The following is a 17573-nucleotide window of genomic DNA, read 5'->3' as shown; positions in this document are numbered from 1 at the left end:
CCCACTTTTGAAGATTGTCTTGAAGAACAAGTTACCGAGAAAGGGTGGCTCATGTGATAATGGCTAGCTGCGGGTATGCCGGAGGCTACCATGTGCCAAAGGGTCCCAAGCTTGGTTTTCCATGTGTATATGTCCTAAACAAACCTAAAACAATGAAAAAGTACATTGGTAGGACCTCGCACGGAGAAATCTAGGGGGTAGACCCGCCGAGGCACACATACCGCTGTTTTTTTGGGGGGAGGAGGGGGAGAATGACCGCTGGAGCACCGGAATCCCACCAAATCTTGCATGTGGACCTACGATATGTGTGAAAGTGTGGTGGAAGGTGTAATGGTGTGAAAATAGCTCCCCTAAACCCTAAACCCTATAAACCCTAAACCGGGAGGCTTCGAGTAATGCAACTGCACCTGCTGACACGGGAGCTGCAACACCCTAAACCCTAACCCTAACCCTAAATCCTAACCCTAACCCTAACCCTAAATCCTAACCCTAACCCTAAACCCTAACCCAAACCCTAAATCCTAACCTTAACCCTAACCCTAAGCCCTAAGCCCTAACCCTAACCCTAACCCTAATGAGTAGATCAAGGCAGTTCTTCTTGGAATAATGTGCCTAAGTGGTGCCATCAGCGCATGTGCACTACCTTGTTGCAGACAACGCGATGGATGATATCTTCTTATCAAAAGAATTGGATGTGAAGCTTGGTATATATGCCCAATTTTGAAGATTGTCTTGAAGAACAAGTTACCGAGAAAGGGCGGCTCATGTGATAATGGCTAGCTGCGGGTATGCCGGAGGCTACCATGTGCCAAAGGGTCCCAAGCTTGGTTTTCCATGTGTATCTGTCCTAAACAAACCTAAAACAATAAAAAGTACATTGGTGGAAACTCGCACGGAGAAATCTAGGGGGTAGACCCACCGGGGCACACATACCGTTGTTTTGGGGGAGGAGGGGGAGAATGACCGCTGGAGCACCGGAATCCCACTAAATCTTGCATGTGGACCTATGATATGTATGAAAGTGTGGTGGAAGGTGTAATGGTTTGAAAATAGCTCCCCTAACCCTAAACCCTAACCCTAAACCCTAACCCTAACCCTAACCCTAACCGGTAGATCAAGGTAGTTCTTCTTGGAATATTTTGCCTAAGTGTTGCCGTCGACAGCATGTGGAATACCTTGTTGAAGACAACGCTATGGATGATATCTGCTTATCACCGGCATTGGTATGCCCACTTTTGAAGATTGTCTTGATGAAGAACAAGTTACTGAGAAGGGTGGCTCATGGGATAATGGCCCTAGCCATTACCCTAAACCCTAACGCTAACCCTAACCCTAAGCCCTAACCCTAACGAGTAGATCAAGGCAGTTCTTCTTGGAATAATGTGCTTAAGTGGTGCCGTCAGCGCATGTGGACTACCTTGTTGAAGACAACGCGATGGATGATATCTGCTTATCAAAAGAATTGGATGGGAAGCTTGGTATATATGCCCACTTTTGAAGATTGTCTTGAAGAACAAGTTACCGACAAAGGGTGGCTCATGTGATAATGGCTAGCTGCGGGTATGCCGGAGGCTACCATGTGCCAAAGGGTCCCAAGCTTGGTTTTCCATGTGTATATGTACTAAACAAACCTAAAACAATGAAAAAGTACATTGGTGGGACCTCGCACGGAGAAATCTAGGGGGGTAGACCCGCCGGGGCACACATACCGCTATTTTTGGGGGGGGGGGGGAGAATGACCTCCGGAGCACCGGAATCCCACCAAATCTTGCATGTGGACCTATGATATGTGTGAAAGTGTGGTGGTAGGTGTAATGGTGTGAAAATAGCTCCCCTAAACCCTAAACCCTATAAACCCTAAACTGGGGAGGCTTCGAGTAATGCAACTGCACCTGCTGACACGGGATCTGCAACACCCTAAACCCTAACCCTAACCCTAAATCCTAACCCTAACCCTAATCCTAAATCCTAACCCTAAACCCTAACCCTAACCTTAAATCGTAACCTTAACCCTAACTCTAAGCCCTAACCCTAACCCTAACCCTAACGAGTAGATCAAGGCAGTTCTTCTTGGAATAATGTGCCTAAGTGGTGCCGTCAGCGCACGTGAACTACCTTGCTGCGGACAACGCGATGGATGATATCTGGTTATAAAAAGAATTGGATGGGAAGCTTGGTATATATGCCCACTTTTGAAGATTGTCTTGAAGAACAAGTTACCGAGAAAGGGTGGCTCATGTGATAATGGCTAGCTGTGGGAATGCCGGAGGCTACCATGTGCCAAAGGGTCCCAAGCTTGGTTTTCCATGTGTATATGTCGTAAACAAACCTAAAACAATGAAAAAGTACATTGGTGGAACCTCGCACGGAGAAATATAGGGGGGTAGACCCACCGGGGCACACATACCGTTGTTTTTGGGGGGAGGAGGGGGAGAATGACCGCTGGAGCACTGGAATCCCACCAAATCTTGCATGTGGACCTATGATATGTGTGAAAGTGTGGTGGAAGGTGTAATGGTTTGAAAATAGCTCCACTAAACCCTAAACCCTATAAACCCTAAACTGGGGAGGCTTCGAGTAATGCAACTGCACCTGCTGACACGGGAGCTGCAACACCCTAAACCCTAACCCTAACCCTAAATCCTAACCCTAACGCTAACCCTAAATCCTAACCCTAACCCTAAACCCTAACCCTAACCCTAAATCCTAACCTTAACCTAACCTAACCCTAAGCCCTAACCCTAACCCTAACCCTAACGAGTAGATCAAGGCAGTTCTTCTTGGAATAATGTGCCTAAGTGGTGCCGTCAGCGCATGTGGACTACCTTGTTGAAGACAACGCGATGGATGATATCTACTTATCAAAAGAATTGGATGGGAAGCTTGGTATATATGCCCACTTTTGAAGATTGTCTTGAAGAACAAGTTACCGAGAAAGGGTGGCTCATGTGATAATGGCTAGCTGCGGGTATGCCGGAGGCTACCATGTGCCAAAGGGTCCCAAGCTTGGTTTTCCATGTGTATATGTCCTAAACAAACCTAAAACAATGAAAAAGTACATTGGTGGGACCTCGCACGGAGAAATCTAGGGGGGTAGACCCGCCGGGGCACACATACCGCTATTTTGGGGGGGGAGGGGGAGAATGACCGCCGGAGCACCGGAATCCCACCAAATCTTGCGTGTGGACCTATGATATGTGTGAAAGTGTGGTGGTAGGTGTAATGGTGTGAAAATAGCTCCCCTAAACCCTAAACCCTATAAACCCTAAACTGGGGAGGCTTCGAGTAATGCAACTGCACCTACTGACATGGGAGCTACAACACCCTAAACAATAACCCTAACCCTAAATCCTAACCCAAACCCTAACCCTAAATCCTAACCCTAACCCTAAACCCTAACCCTAACCCTAAATCCTAACCTTAACCCTAACCCTAAGCCCTAACCCTAACCCTAACGAGTAGATCAAGGCAGTTCTTCTTGGAATAATGTGCCTAAGTGGTGCCGGCAGCGCATGTGGACTACCTTGTTGAAGACAACGCGATGGATGATTTCTGCTTATCAAAAGAATTGGATGGGAAGCTTGGTATATATGCCCACTTTTGAAGATTGTCTTGAAGAACCAGTTACCGAGAAAGGGTGGCTCATGTGATAATGGCTAGCTGCGGGTATGCCGGAGGCTACCATGTGCCAAAGGGTCCCAAGCTTGGTTTTCCTTGTGTATATGTCCTAAACAAACCAAAAACAATAAAAAGTACATTGGTGGAACCTCGCACGGAGAAATCTAGGGGGGTAGACCCGCCGGGGAACACATACCGCTGGTTTTGGGGGGAGGAGTGGGAGAATGACCGCTGGAGCACCGGAATCCCACCAAATCTTGCATGTGGACCTATGATATGTGTGAAAGTGTGGTGGAAGGTGTAATGGTTTGAAAATAGCTCCCCTAAACCCTAAACCCTATAAACCCTAAACTGGGGAGGCTCGAGTAATGCAACTACACCTGCTGACACGGGAGCTGCAACGCCCTAAACCCTAACCCTAACCCTAAATCCTAACCCTAACCCTAACCCTAAATCCTAACCCTAACCCTAAACCCTAACCCTAACCCTAAATCCTAACCTTAACCCTAACCCTAAGCCCTAACCCTAACCCTAACCCTAACGAGTAGATCAAGGCAGTTCTTCTTGGAATAATGTGCCTAGTGGTGCCGTCAGCGCATGTGGACTACCTTGTTGAAGACAACGTGATGGATGATATCTGCTTATCAAAAGAATTGGATGGGAAGCATGGTATATATGCCCACTTTTGAAGATTGTCTTGAAGAACAAGTTACCGAGAAAGGGTGGCTCATGTGATAATGGCTAGCTGCGGGTATGCCGGAGGCTACCATGTGCCAAAGGGTCCCAAGCTTGGTTTTCCATGTGTATATGTCCTACACAAACCTAAAACAATGAAAAAGTACATTGGTGGAACCTCGCACGGAAAAATCTAGGGGGGTAGACCCGCCCGGGCACACATACCGCGGTTTTTGGGGGGAGGAGGGGAGAATGACCGCCGGAGCACCGAAATCCCACCAAATCTTGCATGTGGACCTATGATATGTGTGAAAGTGTGGTGGAAGGTGTAATGGTGTGAAAATAGCTCCCCTAAACCCTAAACCCTATAAACACTAAACTGGGGAGGCTTCGAGTAATGCAACTGCACCTGCTGACACGGGAGGTGCAACACCCTAAACCCTAACCCTAACCCTAAATCCTAACCCTAATCCTAACCCTAAATCCTAACCCAAACCCTAAACCCTAACCCTAACCCTAAATCCTAACCTTAACCCTAACCCTAAGCCCTAACCCTAACCCTAACCCTAACGAGTAGATCAAGGTAGTTCTTGGAATAATGTGCCTAAGTGGTGCCATCAGCGCATGTGGACTACCTTGTTGAAGACAACGCGATGGATGATATCTGCTTATCAAAAGAATTGGATGGGAAGCTTGGTATATATGCCCACTTTTGAAGATTGTCTTGAAGAACAAGTTACCGAGAAAGGGTGGCTCATGTGATAATGGCTAGCTGCGGGTATGCCGGAGGCTACCATGCGCCAAAGGGTCCCAAACTTGGTTTTCCATGTGTATATGTCCTAAACAAACCTAAAACAATGAAAACGTACATTGGTGTGGAACCTCGCACGGAGAAATCTAGGGGGGTAGACCCGCCGGGGCACACATACCGCTGTTTTTGGGGGGAGGAGGGGGAGAATGACCGCCGGAGCACCGGAATCCCACCAAATCTTGCATGTGGACCTATGATATGTGTGAAAGTGTGGTGGAAGGTGTAATGGTGCGAAAATAGCTCCCCTAAACCCTAAACCCTATAAACCCTAAATTAGGGAGGCTTCGACTAATGCAACTGCACCTGCTGACACGGGAGCTGCAACACCCTAAACCCTAACCCTAACCCTAAATGCTAACCCTAACCCTAACCCTAAATCCTAACCCTAACCCTAAACCCTAACCCTAACCCTAAATCCTAACCTTAACCCTAACCCTAACCCTAAGCCCTAACCCTAACCCTAACCCTAACGAGTAGATCAAGGCAGTTCTTCTTGGAATATTGTGCCTAAGTGGTGCCGTCAGCGCATGTGGACTACCTTGTTGAAGAAAACGTGATGTATGATATCTGCTTATCAAAAGAATTAGATAGGAAGCTTGGTATAATTGCCCAATTTTGAAGATTGTCTTGAAGAACAAGTTACCGAGAAAGGGTGGCTCATGTGATAATGGCTAGCTGCGGGTATGCCAGAGGCTACCATGTGCCAAAGGGTCCCAAGCTTGGTTTTCCATGTGTATATGCCCTAAACAAACCTCAAACAATGAAAAGGTACATTGGTGGAACCTCGCACGGAGAAATCTAGGGGGTAGACCCGCCGGGGCACACATACCGCTGTTTTTGGGGGGAGGAGGGGGAGAATGACCGCCGGAGCAGCAGAATCCCAACAAATCTTGCATGTGGACCTATGATATGTGTGAAAGTGTGGTGAAGGTGTAATGGTGTGAAAATAGCTCCCCTAAACCCTAAACCCTATAAACCCTAAACTGGGGAGGCTTCGAATAATGCAACTGCACCTGCTAACATGGGAGCTGCAACACCCTAAACCCTAACCCTAACCCTAAATCCTAAACCTAACCCTAACCCCAAATCCTAACCCTAAACCCTAACACTAACCCTAAATCCTAACCTTAACCCTAACCCTAAGCCCTAACCCTAACCCTAACGAGTAGATCAGGGCAGTTCTTCTTGGAATAATGTGCCTAAGTGGTGCCGTCAGCGCATGTGGACTACCTTGTTGAAGACAACGCGATGGATGATATCTGCTTATCAAAAGAATTGGATGGGAAGCTTGGTATATATGCCCACTTTTGAAGATTGTCTTGAAGAACAAGTTACCGAGATAGGGTGGCTCATGTGATAATGGCTAGCTGCGGGTATGTCGGAGGCTACCATGTGCCAAAGGGTCCCAAGCTTGGTTTTCCATGTGTATATGTCCTAAACAAACCTAAAACATTGAAAAAGTACATTGGTGGAACCTCGCACGGAAAAATCTAGGGGGGTAGACCCGCCGGGGCACACATACCGCGGTTTTTGTGGGGAGGAGGGGGAGAATGACCGCCGGAGCACCGGATTCCCACCAAATCTTGCATGTGGACCTATGATATGTGTTAAAGTGTGGTGGAAGGTGTAATGGTGTGAAAATTGCTCCCCTAAACCCTAAACCCTATAAACCCTAAACTGGGGAGGCTTCGAGTAATGCAACTGCACCTGCTGACACGGGAGCTGCAACGCCCTAAACCCTAACCCTAACCCTAAATCCTAACCCTAACCCTAAATCCTAACAATAACCCTAAACCCTAACCCTAACCCTAAATCCTAACCTTAACCCTAACCCTAAGCCCTAAGCCCTAACCCTAACCCTAACCCAAACGAGTAGATCAAGGCAGTTCTTCTTGGAATAATGTGCCTAAGTGGTGCCGTCAGTGCATGTGGACTACCTTGTTGAAGACAACGCGATGGATGATTTCTGCTTATCAAAAGAATTGGATGGGAAGCTTGGTATATATGCCCACTTTTGAAGATTGTCTTGAAGAACGAGTTACCGAGAAAGGGTGGCTCATGTGATAATGGCTAGCTGCGGGTATGCCGGAGGCTACCATGTGCCAAAGGGTCCCAAGCTTGGTTTTCCATGTGTATATGTCCTAAACAAACCAAAAACAATAAAAAGTACATTGGTGAAACCTCGCACGGAGAAATCTAGGGGGTAGACCAGCCGGGGCACACATACCGCTGTTTTTGGGGGGGGGAGGGGGAGAATGACCGCTGGAGCACCGGAATCCCACCAAATCTTGCATGTGGACATATGATATGTGTGAAAGTGTGGTGGAAGGTGTAATGGTTTGAAAATAGCTCCCCTAAACCCTAATACCTATTAACCCTAAACTGGGGAGGCTCGAGTAATGCAACTGCACCTGCTGACACGGGAGCTGCAACACCCTAAACCCTAACCCTAACCCTAACCCTAAATCCTAACCCTAACCCTAACCCTAACCCTAGATCCTAACCCTAACCCTAACCCTAAACCCTAACCCTAACCCTAAATCCTAACCTTAACCCTAACCCTAAGCCCTAACCCTAACCCTAACGAGTAGATCAAGGCAGTTCTTCATGGAATAATGTGCCTAAGTGGTGCCGTCAGCGCATGTGGACTACCTTGTTGAAGACAACGTGATGGATGATATCTGCTTATCAAAAGAATTGGATGGGAAGCTTGGTATATATGCCCACTTTTGAAGATTGTCTTGAAGAACAAGTTACCGAGAAAGGGTGGCTCATGTGATAATGGCTAGCTGCGGGTATGCCGGAGGCTACCATGTGCCAAAGGGTCCCAAGCTTGGTTTTCCATGTGTATATGTCCTAAACAAACCTAAAACAATGAAAAAGTACATTGGTGGAAACTCGGATGGAGAAATCTAGGGGGGTAGACCCGCTGGGGCACACATACCGCTGTTTTTGGGGGGAGGAGGGGGAGAATGACCGCTGGAGCACCGGAATCCCACCAAATCTTGCATGTGGACCTATGATATGTGTGAAACTGTGGTGGAAGGTGTAATGGTGTGAAAATAGCTCCCCTAAACCCTAAACCCTATAAACCCTAAACTGGGGAGGCTTCGAGTAATGCTACTGCACCTGCTGACACGGGAGCTGCAACACCCTAAACCCTAACCCTACCCCTAAATCCTAACCCTAACCCTAACCCTAAATCGTAACCCTAACCCTAAACCCTAACCCTAACCCTAAATCCTAACCTTAACCCTAACCCTAAGCCCTAACCCTAACCCTAACGAGTAGATCAAGGTAGTTCTTCTTGGAATAATGTGCCTAAGTGGTGCCGTCAGCGCATGTGGACTGCCTTGTTGAAGACAACGTGATGGATGATATCTGCTTATCAAAAGAATTGGATGGGAAGCTTGGTATATATGCCCACTTTTGAAGATTGTCTTGAAGAACAAGTTACCGAGAAAGGGTGGCTCATGTGGTAATGGCTAGCTGCGGGTATGCCGGAGGCTACCATGTGCCAAAGGGTCCCAAGCTTGGTCTTCCATGTGTATATGTCCTACACAAACCTAAAACAATGAAAAAGTACATTGGTGGAACCTCGCACAGAAAAATCTAGGGGGGTAGACCCGCCGGGGCACACATACCGCGGTTTTTGGGGGGAGGAGGGGGAGAATGACCGCCGGAGCACCGGAATCCCACCAAATCTTGCATGTGGACCTATGATATGTGTGAAAGTGTGGTGGAAGGTGTAATGGTGTGAAAATAGCTCCCCTAAACCCTAAACCCTATAAACCCTAAACTGGGGAGGCTTCGAGTAATGCAACTGCACCTGCTGACACGGGAGCTGCAACACCCTAAACCCTAACCCTAACCCTAACCCTATATCCTAACCCTAACCCTAAACCCTAACCCTATCCCTAAATCCTAACCTTAACCCTAACCCTAAGCCCTAACCCTAACCCTAACGAGTAGATCAAGGTTGTTCTTCTTGGAATAATGTGCCTAAGTGGTGCCGTCAGCGCATGTGGACTACCTTGTTGAAGACAACATGATGGATGATATGTGCTTATCAAAAGAATTGGATGGGAAGCTTGGTATATATGCCCACTTTTGAAGATTGTCTTGAAGAACAAGTTACCGAGAAAGGGTGGCTCATGTGATAATGGCTAGCTGCGGGTATGCCGGAGGCTACCATGCGCCAAAGGGTCCCAAGCTTGGTTTTCCATGTGTATATGTCCTAAACAAACCTAAAACAATGAAAAAGTACATTGGTGGAACCTCGTACGGGGAAATCTAGGGGGGTAGACCCGCCGGGGCACACATACCGCTGTTTTTGGGGGGAGGAGGGGGAGAATGACCGCCGGAGCACCGGAATCCCACCAAATCTTGCATGTGGACCTATGATATGTGTGAAAGTGTGGTGGAAGGTGTAATGGTGTGAAAATAGCTCCCTGGTGTGACCTTCCTCACATTTGGGCGATAACACTTAGCAGATTTTCCAAAACCCTGGTATATGTGGGGGGATGAAGATGGAGAGTACTTTTGTATTGCAAATAGTATGGGTATATACACATTGTCTTAAGTAGCACTAATAAATAGTCATCAAAAAGTAAAACTAATTAAAGAAAGAAATATAAGTACTAGATGAAATAAAACAGAAAGAAAAACAAAGGAAATGTCATATGGCGCACGGCAAAGCCAAAACGCACGGCAAAGGCTGCGTTGCCGTGCATCCCAGCTGGGGGCACGGCAAAGGGCGAGGCACGGCAATGCCCAACGCCTTTGCCGTGCACCGAATATTTGCCGTGCGGTGTGTTGGGCCATTGCCGTGGTGATTTCTTTGCCGTGCGCTATCTTCAGACTTTGCCGTGAACGGTCTCTTTGCCGTGCGCTCCCTTCAGATGTTGCCGTGCGCCTTTTCTTTGCCGTGAGTTATGCTCGGTGCGCACGGCAAAGAAATCTTTGCCGTGCGTGGGCTCACGGCAATGATTTGCTGCACGGCAGCCCCTGTTTTTCCCTTAGTGATAAATAGTAGTTGAGATCTTCTGATCCATCTTTGGGCTAATGGCCTATGTAGTTAGATTGATTAGTTAGATCCGGACTCACTTAAGTTGGAGATAGATAACCAGTGCTTACTTGTACCTTTTGATTTAAGTTTTTGACTATATACGATAAAACTTACTAAATTTCCTTTCTAAATTCTTAGTAAAATTTGGCCATTAAAAAATTCACATGGGTATATGTAAAGCATATGTCCTATAACAAACAACAAAAAGCAAGGATCATATTCTTTTGTTTATTGCTAGCTAGCTAGCTAACTAGCACTCATTGAGCGGCATTGCTGGCTTGTTATTTGTTTCTGTGTTTGGATCAGAATGGCCTTGCATGGATTTGCTTTTGCAAGTGTAACTAGACCGTGAAGGCGCGCGTGCCCGTGCCTAGTTAGTGTCTCTCGTAAGAAATAATAATGTATTAGCAAGATGGTATGTTAGGTAGAAAAACAATACTATAAAGTTAAGTATTAGTTATCTAGTAATGTTAACCACGTAATACAGAAGGACCTAGAAGCAACCGTAAGATCAGCATTGAGGCTCAAACATTAAGATTGATATCAAGCAACATGCGATATACTCAATTAACTTTTTATTTGTATATAGTATGTTCCACCTACGATCTGTTTCACAATTGTAACGCAACATACAAAGTTTTGTTGTTCTTGAAGCAAAGCAAACTAAATTTTTGTTTCAACATGGAACTAAAAATACAGAGTAATGCTTTTTTTAATTAACTTGTCTAAAGTATTAATAAAGTTAGAAGGCTAAGAATTATCGTTGCTTTATTAGTTGTGCCTTGCTTATTTTTTTAATTGCATATGCATCTTATCGATCGTGTCACGTTGTTTTATTTGTTTGTTATTTTATGTATATCAAATCATAAATTCAAAAATATTATTACCTGATCACCCTTGTTATCGATCAAGGCTATGAAGATTTTGGTGCAGGATAATCATCCTTTTTGGGATACAAGCATGGAAATACTCTGGAGTGAAAGGTTACAATGATCCTATGCACTTTAAGTCATTAAAGGAAAAGGAAAATCCGTTGAGAAGTAGGCTTAATGCACCGTAGAAATTTAGAACATAAAATGGAACCATGCATGCATGCAAGCACTAATTAACGATCACATAAAGATGGATCGATTAATAATCAAACGTAAGTACATCTTACTAAATATATATAGGTAAATATATGTTTACATACACGTACACATACACACATGCTGCATTAGTAACAATGCATCTTACATAGGCATGATTAATGCAACTTACACACGAGAAACAACTATATACTCCGGGAGGTAGTACACTCCAAGTGAGCTATAGCCCATGAAAATGGAGGTAGAAAACATGAAAAACACGAGTATCGGTGGTTACGCTAGCTGGAAATCGTCTCGGGAACCGAAAAATGTGCGCTATTGCCACTTAAAATGGGCACCAAACATGAAAATTATGAGTTTTGGCGAGATCCTTCTAACAATGTAACAGTGGACCCCGTCGTTGGGAAACGTTCCGGGAATTAAAAACTTTGAGCTATAGCCCACGAAAATGGAGGCAAAAAGCATGAAAACGCGAGTTTATGCGACGCCTCTCAAACCATGTATATGTGGTTACGCTAGCTGTGAATCGTCTCGGGAACCGAAAAATGTGCGTTATAGCCCATGAAATGTATAGAAAACAAGAAAACTGTGAGCTATAACCCACGAAAATGGAGGCAGAAAACATGAAAAACACGAGTTTTTGCGACGCCTCTCAAACCATGTATTGGTGGTTACGGTAGCTGGAAATCATCATGGAAACCGAAGAATGTGCCATATGGACATTTAAAATGGGCAGAAAACATGTAAAATATGAGTTTTGGAGACACCCGTCTAACCATGTATAAGTGGATCCGTCGCTGAGAAACATCCCGAAAATTGAAAACTATGAGCTATAGCCCAAGAAAATGGAGGCAAAAAACATGAAAAACATGAAAAACACGAGTTTTTGCGACATCTCTCAAACCATGTATCGGTGGTTACGGTAGCTGGAAATCGTCCCGGGAACAGGAAAATGTGCCCTATATCCCATGAAATGGATAGAAAAAAAAGAAAATTGTGAGCTATAGCCCATGTAAATGGAGGCAGAAAACATGAAAAACACGAGTTTTTGCGACGCCTCTCAAACCATGTATCGGTGGTTACGGTAGCTGGAAATCATCCCAGGAACCGAAAAATGTGTGTTATGGCCTCTTAAAATGGGCATCAAACATGAAAAATATGAGTTTTGGCGACATCCGTCTAACCGTGTAACAGTGGACCCCGTCGCTGGGAAACGTCCCGGAAATTAAAAACTGTGAGCTATAGCCCACGAAAATGGAGGCAAAATGCATGAAAAACGCGAGTTTATGCGACGCCTCTCAAACCATGTATATGTGGTTACGCTAGCTCTAAATCGTCTCGGAAACCTGAAAATGTGCGCTATAGCCCATGAAATGTATAGAAAACAAGAAAACTGTGAGTTATAGCCCACGAAAATGGAGGCAAAAAACATGAGTTTTTGCGACGCCTCTCAAACCATGTATCGGTGGTTACGGTAGCTGGAAATCATCCCGGGAACCGAAAAATGTGCGTTATGGCCACTTAAAATGGGCAGAAAACATGTAAAATATGAGTTTTGGTGACACCCGTCTAACCATGTATTAGTGGATCCGTCGCTGAGAAACATCTCGAAAATTGAAAACTGTGAGCTATAGCCCACGAAAATGAAGGCAAAAAACATGAAAAACACGAGTTTTTGCGACGCCGCTCAAACCATGTATCGGTGGTTACGGTAGCTATTAATCATCCCTGGAATAGGAAAATGTACCCTATAGCCCATGAAATGGATAGAAAAAATAAGAAAACTGTGAGCTATAGCCCACGAAAATGGAGGCAGAAAACATGAAAAACACGAGTTTTTGCAATCCATTTTGCGATACAAGCCTGGAAGTAGTCTGGAGTGAAAGGCTGCGACGATCCTACGCACTTGTCACTTGTAAGTCATTAAAAGAAAAGGTAAAAAAAAGAGGAGTAGGCTTAATGCACCATTGAAATTGAGAACATAATGGAACCATGCATGCATGCAAGGACTAATTAATGATAACATAAAGATGGATCGATTAATAATCAAACGTAAGTACATCTTATTCAATATATATAGGTAAATATGTGTTTACATACACGTAAACATACATACATGCTGCATTAGTAACAATGCATCTTAGATAGACATGATTAATGCAACTTACACGAGAAACAAAACTATATACTGCGGGAGGTAGTACACTCCAACTGACCTGCCTTATCTTATTTTGTAGCCTTTATTACGTCGTTCTTATTGGAGGCTTCGATATAGAAGTATATATGGAGTAGCAACTTATTCATCGGGTGGGTGGATGGATGGATGAGGATGCTTAGCAGCACCTTTTCGGAACGATGAGGTGGCCGGTCATTTTAAAGCTCTCCGCATAAGGGCAGCCCGGCGTAAAGTTTGCAGCGGGGCCCTTCCCGACCATATATATATAGAAGGAAGCCTTATCTTATTTTGTAGCCTTTTATTACGTCGTTCTTATTAGGGGTAGCAACTGATTCAGCGGGTGGATGGATGGATGAGGATGCTTAGCAGCACCTCTTGGGGACGATGAGGTGGCCGGTCATTTTAAAGCTCTCGGCGTACGGGCACCCCGGCCTAAAGGCCGCAGCGGGGCCCTTCCCGGCCATGGTGGTCCACGGTGCTCTCGGGTCGTCCGGCGAGAGCACGGTCCAGCAGGGGGTGGAGTTCTCGTAGCGGCTGTGCGTGATGCGTTTGTACGACTGCACGTCCTTGTTCTTTGTGATGTCTTTGTTGTCGATGTCGATGAGGAAGATGTCGCCGTAGGGACGCACCGAGTGCACGAAGAGCGGCAGGGAGATGGGGTCCACGGACACCGCGGCCAGGTCGGACGTGACCACGATGCTCCGGCAGTCCGGGCTGAAAACCGGGTGGTTGACGTGGCCGGAGAGGTCGCTGCCGCTCCTCATGACTCGTACCACCACCGTGGGGTCGTTCGCCTTCACCAGGTAGACGGCGAAGTAGCCAGGGTCGAGGCCAAAGTCCTTTGGCGGCGCCGTCGCTGGCTTATCGCGCGTGGATGAGAAGACGATCCAGTCCCCGCTCGGGGACCACTGGCAGTGGGTGTCGGTCCAGGGCCCGTTTGTGAGACGCGTCAGCTTGCCGCCGCCGTTGGCCCCGACCACCGAGTTGTCCATGATGTAGAGGTTCTTGTACTTGTTGGGTCCGCCGTCCCTCGTCGACCGGAACACGAACTTGTTCCCTGCATGCATGCATTCTCGATCAATTGTTGGTATATATATTCCCGTTTGTTAATTGGTTAATGAACTGAGCACGTACGTACCCTGTGGGTTGCTGGATGGGAAGGCGTTGTTGAAACCTCCCTGCGTGAGCTGCAAGATGCCATGCACGCGACCAGGGTCCGAGGCGCGTGGGATGCTGCAGATCTCGAGCGCGTTGTCGGGGTGGAAGGAGGGGCCCATGCAGACGTAGAGGGAGTCCAGCAAGAGGTTCTGGTTCCACACCGGCGAGAAGATCCTGTCTGGGCCGCCGGTCTCGTGCACCTTACGCAGGCCCAGCTCATTGTCGACGAGCCACACGGCGCTGAACTCATTGTCGACGAAGGCGAGCTTAGTGCCGTCCTTAGAGACGGTCGGGAACACGCCGGACACCCTGAACAGCCCCACGTCCTTGCCCGCCGGCGACTGCAGCTTGTCGACCCTCCGAGTAGGGTCGTCTGGGGCCTGGCTTGTCCTGCAGCGGTGGTACCCGATGCGCTTGCCGCCGTCGTCCACAAATGGGTTGTAGTGGTCGGCTTTCGGGTGTGTCCCCCGCCGGGTGACCTCGATCACCTGCCCCGGCATCGCCGTGTCGCAGATCTCGATGTGCCGGTATTGCGCCTCCTTGCGGACGTCGCCGAAACCGGAGCGCTCGCGGATGGTCGCCACCGCCACCTTGGTGCTGCTGATGGCGGCCGGTGTCATGCAGTTGAACGCCGCCGGTGTCACCCGGACGGTCACCCTGGTGGTCATGTCGTAGCGGAACACGCCCCACGCTGTCTGAACCGTGCCATCGGGGAGCGTCATGTCCACGCCTCGATGGAAGAAGATGACACTGTCGCTGCCCCACGTCGGCCAGCCGCCGTCCTTGATGACCAGCCTCCGGCCCAGGTCCCCATCCACGTTCATCACAAGGATGTTGGTCTTGAGGTTCTCGATCTCGCCATGCCATTTGCTGTCTGCGAACGACGCCACCGCTACCATCGTCCCGGATGGTGACACAGCGGGGCTCAAATCATATTGCCCTGGAATCCATATATATCGAATCAGTTTTGCGCTAAGCCAAGCTTAGCAAGCACTCCCTCTCTATCCCGGAATGTAAGGCCCTTAAGGTTTAGTCAAAAGTTAATATCTTGTAAGTTTGATCAAGTTTATACGAGAAAAAAATGAATATCTAAAATATTAAATGAAAATTTTGAGAAACTATAATTTCTCGTGAATCTATTGATCGATATTGATTTGGTATTATGAATGTTTATATTTTTTACGGATAAATTTGATCAAACTTAAAATATGTTAACTTTTGACTAAACCTTAGATGCCTCACATTTTGGGATGAAGTATATATATATGTACTAGCTAGAACGTTACGTACCTTGTGGAGTGAGGCGCTGGGTCTTGCCGTCTGCAAGGTTGGTCTTGTACACCACGGTCCATGGCGTACGGCGAGTTTTCGCCGGCTCCTTGGTCGAAACATACACTAGCGAGTGGCCGACGCTGCGTGGGCCCACCTTAAAACCGCCGGCGATGCAGCCGCTGTCCTCCATGCGCACACCGCCGAAGGTGTCAGCGCCGTAGATGTCAGCCAAGCGGAACACCTTCACCTGGTTGTTCGTGCGCAGGGCCACGTGCAGCGTCTCCAGCCCGTTGTCCCTCTCGGAGACGAAGATCAGGCCGGTGACGCGGCCCTTGTCGGCGTCGTCCGGGGTGGCGCCGCACTCCCTGGCCAGTTTCTGATTCTTCTTGCCCAACCACGTCAGAAGCTCCTTGAGCGCCGCCGGAGGGATGGGGCGGCAGTCGTAGTTGTACGACACGCCGTCGGTGAGCAGGAGCTCTTTGCCGGCCGGCGATCCCGGGATGGTGGAGGAGAAGATGTCAAGCGGCACCGGCGGCCTGTAGGTCGAGAAGAAGGCGATGCTGCCGCGGCCTTGCATATTCGCCCTTCACTGCCATGTACAAAACAATTAGACTCACGTACGTACAACTTTAGTTTATGCTCTTCAATTATCTATTAAAAAATACGTACACTCTTCCAGTGTAATTGGCAGCTGGAAAGGTAATTAGTTCATGGATTAACAGTTTAAATTACCTCTGCGATCAACCTTCACCTTCTCTCGGAGACTACTACTGCAAATAGCCCTGTAACTTTGTTTTGGTGTTGCTCAAAGCTCTGGTTTGTCACAAGGGAAGACCCCAGGAGGGGTATTTATACGTGAGAGTAGATACGGACAGGTTTGTTAAAGCTATTGTTGATTCCTTATCGGTTCTTTGCTGGGCCAGGGTGACCTGCATGTTACACGACAATGCTTAGAACAAGGGGACCGGATATGCCCTTTCCTTTTCCATACCAGCAGCTCAGTAGCACCTTCATAATTCTCCCTCCATATTTTGTCCATCGATCTAGACGGCCATCCAAAAAGATTTTTCCTCCATATTCCTTCATACTCCAACAGATTATTCATATTTTACCCTCCATATATAACTCTACTATATTATAACTAACAATATATTTGTAACAACTATATTCGTAACAGCTATATTTACAACCGCTATAGTTCCTAGGGTCTAGATATGCAAGTCCATTTGGTATTTCTGCCAATGTTTCCTTTCCCGATTCGCAATAAATAGTCACAACCTCATCCTGCAAATGCTCATGGATTCATCGTCGTCCTCATTCGATGACGACAAACTCATTATTGCTACAACATTCGTAGCACACGATGAAGATCAGCGGTGAACGCTACAGGCCTTGACGGTTCCTTGCCAGGACATGGGGCATTTCATCATGATAGACAAGCTGGATATGCTAGACTATACCAAGACTACTTTTTGGAGGCTCCTACCGACAACCACTATTATAGTGTTCTATGATCGCACATCTCTGACAGGCAACAGCCTAGCCGTCAGTGATAAGGTAAGAGGTGAGTTATCAGTGGTAAATGTGGTACCAGCTAGGTTTTGTTGGTGAAAAGTCATCACTAGTGGCCGAGGAGAGATGCCCGTCACTAGAAATAATTTCATCACTCACGGATGTTGATTATGTCCGTCAGTAGTGAGCATAGAG

The 17573-nt window shown here is 47.0% G+C and overlaps 1 protein-coding gene across 1 annotated transcript; it reads right to left on the bottom strand.

Annotated features, from left to right (window-relative positions):
- Window positions 1–13780: 13780 nt before the first annotated feature.
- Window positions 13781–16665, bottom strand: LOC124708084. The gene is made up of 4 exons (XM_047239772.1): window positions 16599–16665; window positions 15885–16450; window positions 14575–15534; window positions 13781–14493 (listed from the first exon to the last, which is right to left on the bottom strand). Exons 2-4 carry the CDS (start codon window positions 16441–16443, stop codon window positions 13799–13801), a joined length of 2214 nt encoding a protein of 737 aa, XP_047095728.1. The 5' UTR covers window positions 16444–16450; window positions 16599–16665; the 3' UTR covers window positions 13781–13798.
- Window positions 16666–17573: the final 908 nt, after the last annotated feature.

Source organism: Lolium rigidum, chromosome 4, assembly GCF_022539505.1.
Source record: "Lolium rigidum isolate FL_2022 chromosome 4, APGP_CSIRO_Lrig_0.1, whole genome shotgun sequence".
Taxonomy (NCBI): domain Eukaryota; kingdom Viridiplantae; phylum Streptophyta; class Magnoliopsida; order Poales; family Poaceae; genus Lolium; species Lolium rigidum.
Note: the sequence above shows the minus strand (reverse complement) of the source record. Positions and strands in the feature narration are given on the sequence as shown.

Coding starts and splice junctions, on each gene's coding strand:
- LOC124708084 (XM_047239772.1), bottom strand. CDS start 16,443: ATGCAAGGCCGCGGCAGCATCGCCTTCTTCTCGACCTACAGGCCGCCG. Junction 15,535..15,884: donor CCAGCGCCTCACTCCACAAG/GTACGTAACGTT, acceptor TATGGATTCCAG/GGCAATATGATTTGAGCCCC. Junction 14,494..14,574: donor CCCATCCAGCAACCCACAGG/GTACGTACGTGC, acceptor GCATGCATGCAG/GGAACAAGTTCGTGTTCCGG.